Genomic DNA, 11,101 nt, shown 5'->3' on the forward strand with positions numbered 1-11,101 from the left:
CTCCCCTCCTCCTCCCATCCCCCCGCTGGTGCTCCCCCTCCTCCTCCCACTCCCCTCCGGTGCTAACCCCAGGACCCCAGGCACAGGGCCGTGCTGCTTTTTGATGGGAGTTGTCACACAGAGCCCCACAGCCCCACCGCACTCCTGCTCTGCAGCAGAGGAAGCCCAAGGACTTGGCCAAGCGCCCCAGGCAGGGCTGACTGAGCACCAGCACCCACCAGACAGGGCCAGGCCTCTGGGGTCTCAGGCACTCTGGTGGTTGGCTGGGTAAAGATGCTCTCCATCACCACCCCTAGACGTTTTCCTAACTCCCTCCCGTGCCTTCTCCTCCCTCCATGGGAGGCCCCAAGACGTCACCCTCTCTAAACTGAAGCGGTTTTGTTTGTGCGTGAGGGAGAGGAGAGGCTTGTGCGGGTCCTGAGCAGTGTGGGTGGCATTGTCTTCCTGCCCCGCTGCCCAGCACGGACGCCCAGAGGGCTCTGCCTGCCTGGCTGCTGTTTCTGACCATCCCCCGCAGTGAGGTACCCCCAGGGACTCCTCACTGTGCTCTCTTTCGGGGTGGTCCTCCAACCGCAGCCCCTGGTGGCATTCACGCTGCAGTTCACCCTCCCTGGTTGTGGCCATTTGCTATAAATTGAGGCTTTTTCCTCCCCCCCCACTCCCCGAAGGTTAAAAATGGCCTCCAGGATGGTCTGTACTGTGCTCTTGGGACTGCTGTTCTGGCTGGCGACTGGAGCTATCCCAGCACTGGCCTACAGCCCACGGACCCCGGACCGAGTCTCAGAAGCAGATGTGCAGCGGCTGCTCCACGGCGTCATGGAGCAGCTGGGCATTGCCAGACCCCGCGTGGAGTACGCGGCTCACCAGGCCGTGAACCTCGTGGGCCCCCAGAGCATCGAAGGTACGTCTTCCATCGTTAGCACCTGTGTGATGCTGTGTTTCCTTTGTTCTTCCTTCCTGTCTGGCTCCATGGGCACATACATTCACAGGCCCACCCGGGGGTGAGCCCATCTCTGTCCTGAGTTTTCCTAAGTTCCTAAGTTTCTGGCAATGTGCTTGTAACTTTCATTAGGAAGCTGTATTTCATTTGTTCATTGTTTAATAATCTATAAGGAGGATTTAGCCTCTGGGGTGACTTAAGAAAATGCTTGCTTGAAAAAGTAAAGAAAAATGCAAACATTCCCTGAATTTCCACAAGACACACGCAAAGCAAGTACTATTTACTACCCAAGTGGACTGGCTGTGGTGATGTCCTAAAAGGATTCCGTGCGTCCATGAATCTTGTTGCTCTGCGCTTGCCCTTCCTGTCTTGTTGCTCGTCATTTTCTGTAACTGAGTAAAGTGGTCTCTGAGACTGTCATGCATTTAGGATAGCGTTTGATTTCAGGAGCGGACTACACAAATAACTGGAAGCAGCAGACATGCTCCCTAGCGGAGAGCTTGGGTCAGACACACCAGGAAGTGCTTCCTGCCTTTCTCTTAGTGAGAATCGCCGTCCTGTGAGCGCTGGCTGGCTGCCTGTATTTGAGCACACCTGTCCATCTCAGAGCAGTTTGATGGAGATGGGAAAGACTTGCCTGTGGACAGCTGCCCAGCCGTTGTCATGGCGAAGCGCTCCGAGCTTCCGTCCACACGCGGGCCTGGTCTGCTGTGCTGGAAAGGAATGACGTCAAGGCCTGTGTTGATCAGGGCCCTGTTCTGGTTCAGCGCTCAGGGAGTGCAGGGCGCAGGGCAGCACACCCCGGGAGTGAAGGCTGGGTGGGAGGGGCGGGTCGCTAGGAGCTGACTGGGGGTACAGGTGCGCGCACTGCTGCCATGGAGACAGCCAGAGACTGCGGAGCGGGGGAGGAAATGCTGTGTGTGTGTGTGTGTGTGCGCCCGTCCTGCGTTGACTCAGAGCCTGGGCGCTCTCCTGGAACTTCTTTTTGCTCGAGGCTAGTGCTCTACCACATGAGCCATAGTGCCACTTCTGGCACTATGAGTAGTTTATTAGAGATGAGCCTTTCCTGCCTGGGCTGGCTTCAAACCACAATCCTCCTGAATAGAGTAGCTAGGATGACAGGCGTGAGCCACTGGCGCCCACCAGGAAGTACTTCTTTGAAGAAGTAACATTTGGCCAGGGGATTTTGAGTTTACTCAGGAAATCCTCAAGGAACCACAGTGGATGGTGTGGTAAAATGGACAGGTGTGGTGGCGTGTACCTGTTTTCCCAGCTACCAGGGGGGGGGGTATGTAGGAGGTTCACAGCCCTGGACTGGCCTGTCTGAAAAGGAAAGGAAAGCAGAGAGGACTGCGGGAACTTGGCTCAAGTGGTAGAGCACCTGCTCGGAAGGTGGCAGGTCCTGAGCCTGAACTCAGTGTCATCAAAATAAAGACAAGGTTTTTATAGTTCACCCTCCTCGGCGTCCAGTGTCACCCTCGTGGTAAGGTGCTACGTACAGGTAGCAGTCTCAAGCCTCCCTTCTCCATGTCTTCATCGATGAACATGGACTTGTGTTTCAATCTCTGTTGCTATAGAACAAATTTAGCCCCTAAGCCGGGCGCCAGTGGCTCACGCCTGTCATCCTATCTACTAAGGAGGCTGAGATCTGAGGATCACGGTTCAAAACCAGCCCAGGCAGGAAAGTCCATGAGACTCTTATCTCCAATGAGCCACCAGAAAACTGGAAGTGGCACTGTGGCTCACACGTAGAGCGCTCGCCTTGAGCTGAAGAGCTGAGGGACAGAGCCCAGGCCCAGAGTTCAAGCCCCATGACTGACCAAAAACCAACAACAAAAACAAAACAAATTTAGCCCCTTAACACAATACCCATTACCACCGGTCGGGAGTTGTCCAGAGTCTTGCTGGGCTGTCTTGGGGCCTTGGACAGAGAGGCAGCCTCCGCTGGCCTTGGGTCTTCGGAGGTCATGAAGGCTCTGGGCTGATTTTTGCTTCTAGCTGTTGCAGGGCTGAGATCCCTTTTCCTTAGAGACCCCCAGGGCTCCCCTTGAGCGCGTGCAGCGGCTCTTGTGAGGTTATAGAGTAATGCAAACCAAACACCAGTAAATGCAGCTCCTCAGGCCAGCGTGCCCTGTCCTGACCCTTGACGGCCAGGTTGTGATGTGGCCGTGGGTGTGACGTGGGGGCGGTGCAGGGCTTGGCAGATTGGAGTCGTGGGAGTCATCTCAGAGCTCTGCCTCACCGCTTGGGTGACCCCGGCAGGGATAACAGTCCAAAGGCAATGGGGAGGAAGGACACGGGATTCGGACTTACCTAGATTCAGCTGCCTACATCATCATTTCTCAGGGGCGCGGCCTTTTAGCTGACTTTTTAAACTACTCCTGTGTGCTTCTGTTCAGCTTAAATTTAGTGATAAGCAGACAATATTCCAGCACAGAGAAGCAAAAACAGTTTTACAGATATGACTGTACTGTGTGAAATAATTTCCCAACAAACCATCACTATCATCATCACCACCTTCACCGCTATCATCATCACCATCATCATCTGAGGCAGTTACTGGATGCTGAGTTCCTTGCAGGCAATGCTGTGTATTGTCCTGGTTAACTAATTGTATGTTCCATAGACTTCATTCTCATTTTAAATATATTTACTCTTGAACATAAGATTATAAAAACTAGCCTCTTGGTATAGGAAATAGATTAGTATAAATGACAATTTGGTCAGTGAGATCATGTATCTTGTTTAAAATGGAAGTGCCTACCTGTCTGTGTACCATTAACTCATGCCTATAATCTCAGTTATTTGGGAGGCTTAAAATGGCAGAATTGGGCAGAATCGTTCATAAAGTCTCTTCTCCACCCATAGCTGGGCACAGTGGTGTGTGCCTGTCACCCTAAGCTATGCGAGAGGCTTAGAATGGGAGGATTACGGTTCCAGGCCAGCCCAGGCAGAGATGTCCGTGAGAGTGGTCTCCCTGGAGGAGGCTGTGTGATCCTGGCCATCACGGGAGACGCGGAGTGGGCGGTGCCCGGGCACGCGCCATGCGTACTGTGTTAAACAAGTCCAAGAGCCTCTGGGGAAGAGCTGCCTGGGCCACGGGGCTGGGAGACATGTCTTTTTGCTCTTCTAGAACAGAACTGGCAGAGCCGACCGGTAGATGGTTCTAGAGGGTCCTGGAGCCAGCCTTGCAGCCGAGGCTCTCAGGCCCCCGGAGGGGGGGGCAAGGTCAGCGCAGTCTGTCAGGGAGTCGGGCGTTATTCCCTCCCTGTGGACCCTTGCTGGGACGTGCACACTCTTCACCTGAAGGAGAGCCAGGCCCAGTGATGACAGTGTCATGACCAGCCGTGTGCAGAGTGAAGACAGGCGTGGGCCGGGCCATGAGGGCCACGCCTCTGTCACCGCCGCGCCGGCCACCGCGCACACGCCTGGCAGCAGCGGGTGCTGGCAGCCAGCGCCAGGCCTGCTTCCCCGCAGACGGGCCCCGAGTCGCTCGGGCTGGCTCCGGCTGTGGCTGACCTGCAGGTTAGCCACGCAGCCCACACCTGCTTCAGGTGACCTGGATCCCCAGCGCAGGGCAGCTCCTCGACCGCAGCAGAGCCCCACGGCTGGTGCTGCCACTTTATCCCCAGACACCAGAAAGCCGCTGCCTATTGGCTGTGGGGCCCTCGGGAGCCCAAACTGGGTCTCTGGCGGCTCTGATTTGGATGAATCAACCCAGGAAAAATGTGTTAGTTTCTAGAATGTGGGCAGCCCCCAGTGCCAGGTGGCCTGCCCAGTGCCTGCCCAGTGCTGGCGGCGCCTTTCTCCTGGGTGATGGACCACTGGATACAGAGCGCGCTCATGGCTGGACGGAAGTTTATAAAATACCAACATTATCCTGCTTTTTATCTATAGTTCTTAATTTTGGACTTCTGTATTTTAATTTCAAAGTGAAGAGAACCAAAATTATTTTCCTAATAAGTATCAAAGAACAAGTCCTTTGTAAGACAGACTGGGATGCTTCGGCCAGGGTAACAGGGCGGCAGTGCCCACACGCGACCACGAGGTGGCAGTAGTTGTTTCTACTGGAGCGCTGGAGGCCCGGGAGAGCGGCAGCCCTGCACCGCCAGCCTGCATAGCTGAGGGAGGAGCAGGGCGGCTCCTGCACGGGTGTCTTCACTAGTCTGTTTCTAGGTGATCTCCATTCCACGGCGTCTGTGAGACGATCAGGTTTGTAGGCTGTCTGTTGTCATGCGGCCTTCCTTCTCGGTCTGCGTGGCCAGCGCTTGCTGAGCTCTGCCGGCCCTGTGTCAGCGTTGTTCCTCATCTGAGCCGCTTCCTGGTCAGGGCTCTCTGCTTTGCCTTCGCACATGCAAACTGGTCACTGACGTTCCTTACGCTGGGGTCCGGACGCCGGGGAGATGCGGAAGGGAATTCTTCTTAAGAAACTGGAGATTGCCTAAGCCAGTGCTGCCCCCCAGGGGCCCGGGTCGGGTTCCTGTCGCGGCCACCAGGTGGCGACATTGGCGTGGGACAGCTCTCCTTCATGTGTGGTCATGTGCGGGACGCCGGTGTGGATGGGCATTTGTCATTAACCTCCAGGCCGCACCTGCGTGGGGAGCCGGGGCGGGCTGTGTGAGTTACACGGGGCATGTTTAGCACGGGAGTTTGAAATTGAGGTCTCAAGCTGGTAGGTGCTCTACCGTGTGGACCAGGCCTCCAGCATGCTTTTTTCACGTGCCATGGCCGGCCTGGGCTGCGAGACGCCCACGTGTGTTTCCTTGTGTGTCTGGGAGGATGGTGCCCTGCTGTGCCCTGCCGTTGGTGACACAAACTTAGCCTGAGCCACCGTCCCTGGGTCTCTCCCTCCCAAGTAGCCAGGATTACAGCGCCAGCCACCTCGCTCTCCCCCACCCCCCCAACTCCACTACTTCCCTTCCTCCAACCCTGGCCACCAGCCCCCCCCCCGCAGACATGGCATCCGAATGTCACCTCCAGCACGGCCTGGAGCTGGGGCTGGGGGTGGTGAGGGAGCGGTCCCCGAGACCCAGGCCGGCAAGCTCCCAAAGCAGCGTCTGCATGCCCAGGCCCCGCAAGGCCTCCTGGGAAAGCTGTGGCCACAGACTCCCGGCTCCCCGTCCTGGGGGTGCTGGGGGGAAGACAGAGGTCAGGGCCTGGCGGCTGTGCTGCCCGGGAGCCCAGGTGGGGAAGGGGAGGCTGGTTTGAGGGGGGCATGGGAAGGAGGCGCCCTGTCCCCTCTTGGCTGCGCCAGCGGCAGCGGCAGACCCACCGCTCCTGCGCCCCGGCCAGGCTGTGGCATGGAGGTGGAGGCTTGCTAGAACATTCCAGAGAGGAAGGACGTGGGATGTCGCGGCACGTGCCAGGTGTGTTCCAACCCAGCAGCGACTCGCTCTGCACAGAGTTCTTCCCCGAGCAGCTTTAGTGTGGCTGGCACAGCACCGGGCATCGCCGTGGCCGCCTGTTCCTCCCAGGGCCGCGCCCTGAAAACGGAGAAAGAGGAGAGGGGGAGGGGGAGGGGAGAGGAGGGGGAGGAGAGGGAGAGCCAGGCTCTGGCGGGATGGAGCCAGCGTTGGAGAAGGAGCTTTGTTCTCTGTTGCACTGAGTTGTATGGAGTTCCCGGGGAGAAGACAGAGGTCAGGGCTGAGACGTCCTAATCCCTGTAGTCAGGACACCCCTGGGGTGCGGGAGAAGGCAGGGCTCCCCTGGCCCCAGCCGCGGCTCTGCGGAGGTTGCTGTCCCTCGGAGGGGACCCCGGGGCCTGGGGGCGCAGAGGGCATTCACCTCGGGGTCTGCCACCCCAAGGATTGGGAATGGCTGGGGCGCTAGCGTCCACCAGGCCCTGCTCACCATCCTTCCTTGTTTTGAATCAGTGGATTTCAAACACCTTCACGAGTCCTTCCCGCTCATTCTGCAGCTCTTAACCGCTCAGTCCCGAGGAGAGAAACCAAACAGACATGTAGAGACAGACACAGGTTTTAATGAAGAACGCTAAGCTTTCCTTCCCCAAATCCTACAGGAGCCACACTGAGTATGAAAACACGGGCGTGGGAAAGCCGTGGAGGTCACCACCACTGGAGACTTTGAACCCCGGCCCAGCAAGTTAGGCTCTCTCCCCGCCTTTGCTTCTTGACCAGGGGTGGGGCTGTGGAGCTGGCTGGGAGACGGCACCGGAGGGGCGCTGCTGGCAGCCGCGTGTGCCTCGGTCTCCCCGGGAGGGTGAATGCTGGCTGTGGCTCAGCTGCTGGGAAACGGACGACCCACGCGGCTCAGGTGTGCTGCTCTCCCGCATCCCGCACAGCGCCTGCCCGCCGACGGTCCATACCCATTCCCCCCTCCCACCCCCCCACCCCCGTGGGGCTGGGAAGCGCCACCCCCGACCCAGGTGGGCCTTTGGCACTCACTGTTGGCTGGCTCCTGAATCCAAGGGTAGACAGGATCATTTACTACCAGCCACGAGCCAGTCCATCAGCACCGCAGAGAGGAGACCCGTGTGGAGAGGTGAGGCTCACCTGCTGCTGTGCACGGAGCCTCTGGCCAGCATGCGCACAGCAGCCCTTTAGGGCGAGCATTGCTAGCTGATGCCGCAGCCGGGCTCAAGCAGTCGGGTGCTGCGGCCGGCTGAGCGCCAGCCCGCATCCTCCGCTTCCCCAGCCCCCCAGGGCAGCAAAGCCCCCGGGACGCAGCTGGGTTGAGGGGCTGTGTCCTAGGAGTCCTAGGGCCCCAGTTGCATGGCACATGTCAAAGACAGTAAGAAAAAGTCATAAAACAGCTCACTGGTAGTTTTCTACCAATGACGTTAAAATGACAGTTTGAATATATTGGGATACATCATCATCATCATCATCATCATCATCATCATCATCATCATCATCATTGTGTTGGTTGTGGGGCCTGAACTCTGGGCCTGGGCGCTGTCCCTCAGCTCTTCAGCTCAAGGCTGGTGCTCTACCACTTGAGCCACAGTGCAACTTCTGGTTTTCTAGTGGTTTATTGGAAATAAGAGTCTCACGGACTTTCCTGCCCAGGCTGGCTTTGAACTGCGATCCTCAGATCTCAGCCTCCTGAGTAGCTGGGATGACGGGCATGAGCCACCAGCATGTGGCTATTGAGATGCATTATTAAATTCAACATTGCCTGTTTCTACTTTCTAAAATGAGGCTACAAGACAGTGTAACAATATATAGGAGATTCACATGATGGCCCTTCTTAGATACTATATTCAAAGAGGCTGCGGGTCAAAGGGCGGCCGGAGCTGGGGGAGGGTTGGCAGCAACTGGGTTTCTTTCACGTTTTATTGTCAGGGTGATGTGCAGAGGGGTTACGGTGAGTACGTTTCTTGTCAAACTTGTTACCCCTTCTGGTTGGCACCGACCTCAAAGGTAAGTGCTGTCATTGATGAATTTTGACTACTCGATTCTCCGTACCCGTTTCCGTCTTTGGGTAACAGAGCTCAGCATTCTCACGGATCCGAGGAGTTGCGTGTGGTGTTTCCATGGTCTGTGGTTTACCGTCAGGTTGTGTTGTGTTAGTGGACGCCCGTCTTCCTGTGTGCTGTGCGTCCTTCCACCTGCGAGCTGTCCCCTCCCCCTCTCCGGGCCCGTGGGCGCCGCTCCTGCAGGTCACGTGCCGCTCCACGTGAGCAGATGGCTCCTGATGAGTAGCTGGCATCTTTGTTTGTGTTTTTAAATTCTTCATGGCTGTTGCCAGGCGGAGGTTCCATAGATGCAAAGGAAGAGGTTGGGAGTGTGTGTGTGCGATGGAAAACCACAGCTAGAAAAACATTACCAAGGTTTATTAGGGGATCTAATGCATCCCCCCCCCCCGCCCTCCCCTCCTCGGGCTGGAACTGAAAAGAAAGAACAAGAGAAGGATCCTAACCGCTAGGAGCTCAGACACGGAAAAGAATGTCCTGTGTGTCCAAAACAAATGTTTATTGTAAGCGTTTATGAAGGACGCGAGTCTGCATGGAGGAGGACCAGGGGACAGAGACAGGTCCCAGTTCGTCAGATCACGTGATGAGGCGCAGAGGCCTCTCCTGACCACATGGGCCAGCCGGCCTGCTGCTGACCACACGGCCCGGACGTCCCGCTGCTGACCACATGGCCCAGCCATCCTGCTGCTGACCACACGGGCCCGGCCATCCTGCTGCTGACCACACGGGCCGGCCATCCTGCTGCTGACCACACGGGCCAGCCATCCTGCTGCTGACCACACGGGCCCGGTCATCCTGCTGCTGACCACACGGGCCAGCCGGCCTGCTGCTGACCACACGGCCCAGCCATCCTGCTGCTGACCACACAGGCCGGCCGTCCTGCTGCTGACCACACGGCCCAGCCGGCCTGCTGCTGACCACACGGGCCCGGCCGGCCTGCTGCCGGCATGGGGAGGAAGCCACATTCTCTGCCTGTCCCGCCACGTCTCTGTCTCTCCCGCGCTGTCTCTCCCGCGCTGTCTCTGTCTCTCCCGCGGTGTCTCTCCCGCACTGTCTCTCCTGTGCTGTCTCTCCCGCGCTGTCTCTCCTGTGCTGTCTCTCCCGCGGTGTCTCTCCCGCACTGTCTCTCCCGCGCTGTCTCTGTCTCTCCCGCGGTGTCTCTCCCACGCTGTCTCTCCCGCGCTGTCTCTCCCGCGCTGTCTCTGTCTCTCCCGCGCTGTCTCTCCCGCGCTGTCTCTGTCTCTCCCGCGCTGTCTCTCCTGTGGTGTCTCTCCTGTGCTGTCTCTGTCTCTCCCGCGCTGTCTCTCCCGCGCTGTCTCTGTCTCTCCCGCGCTGTCTCTCCCGCGCTGTCTCTGTCTCTCCTGTGGTGTCTCTCCTGTGCTGTCTCTGTCTCTCCCGCACTGTCTCTCCTGTGCTGTCTCTCCTGTGCTGTCTCTCCCGCGCTGTCTCTGTCTCTCCCGCGGTGTCTCTCCCGCGCTGTCTCTCCCGCGCTGTGTCTGTCTCTCCCGCGCTGTCTCTCCCGCGCTGTCTCTGTCTCTCCCGCGCTGTCTCTGTCTCTCCCGCGCTGTCTCTGTCTCTCCCGCGGTGTCTCTCCCACGCTGTCTCTCCCGCGCTGTCTCTCCCGCGGTGTCTCTCCCGCGCTGTCTCTGTCTCTCCCGCGCTGTCTCTGTCTCTCCTGTGCTGTCTCTCCCGTGGTGTCTCTGTTTCCTTCGTCCCTCTGGAGGTGAGGCTGGCTGGAACGCTGGGCCTCTGCAGACAGGACGGAAGGGCTTGGTGTGGGGTGGAAGGTGGCTCCGCAGGCGTGGAGGCTTGTGGTCTCTGGGCTCGCTAAGTGTGCAGTTCTGCAGATCTTTCTTGTGCCCCCGCTCCCCCGCCCCGGTGCTGATTTTGGGCCTGGGCACCGTGTTCCTACAAATGTCTTTTTTAACCAGGTTCTGGTGACTCCCACCTATCCCAGCTTCTAAGGAGGTAGAGGTTGGAGGTCAGCCAGGCACAAAGTTCACAAACATCCAAAAAGCTGGGTGTCGTGGTGCATGTCTGGCATCCCAGCTGCAGGGGGCATGTTTTAAAAAATAAGCTGGGCGCTGGTGGGACACACCTGTCATCCTAGCTACTCAAGGGGCTGGGTCTAAGGATTGTGGTTCAAAGCCAGGCTGGGCAGGAAAGTCTGTGAGACTCCTACCCCCAATAAACCACCAGAAAACTGGAAGTGGCGCTGTGGCTCAAGTGGTAGAGCGCTAGCCTTGAACTGAAGAGCTGAGGGACAGCGCCCAGGCCCAGAGCTCAAGCCCCACGATTGACAAAAAGAAGGAGAAGCAGCAGCAGCAGCAGCTAGACCCCACCTCTACCAAAGCAAACAAGGCTGGAATCATGGCTCGTGTGGCAGTTCAAATCCAGAGCCATCCCCGGGAAAAAGCCTTCAAAGCCCACCAAATTTAAAGTCATCCTGAAGATGCCTCACTTCCCGGTTATTGAGGAGGAGTTGGTGGGGTCTGTGGTGGCTGCAGGAAAGATTACAGTCATAGACTAGAACTTGAACTTTTGCAAATAAGTAAACAGCCAAAACAAACACTCTTGGGGAAAAACAATACACATTTCCTTCTTTTGAAAAGCAAGCAATGCCTAAGCAAAATACCTTAAAAGTGAACTAAAAAGCTTTTCTAAAATAAACAGCCCGCCTTGTGATCCTAAATTGGGACCACATGTAGCTGCCGCAGGGTCTCAGA

General features: G+C 57.5%; 1 protein-coding gene across 1 annotated transcript in view; it reads left to right on the plus strand.

Moving 5' to 3' along the window:
- The first annotated feature begins 675 nt into the window (after positions 1–675).
- The window catches only part of Scg5 (secretogranin V), a 35,930-nt gene continuing 25,504 nt past the window's right edge, over positions 676–11,101 (plus strand). The window contains exons 1-2 of the mRNA XM_013010072.1: positions 676–901; positions 5,437–5,442. Of these exons, the coding sequence (XP_012865526.1) occupies positions 676–901; positions 5,437–5,442 (232 nt within the window). The remainder of the gene's footprint in view (positions 902–5,436; positions 5,443–11,101) is intronic.

The sequence above is a fragment of the Dipodomys ordii genome, unplaced genomic scaffold (genome assembly GCF_000151885.1).
Source record: "Dipodomys ordii isolate 6190 unplaced genomic scaffold, Dord_2.0 Scaffold11, whole genome shotgun sequence".
In the NCBI taxonomy this organism is placed as follows: Eukaryota; Metazoa; Chordata; class Mammalia; order Rodentia; family Heteromyidae; genus Dipodomys; species Dipodomys ordii.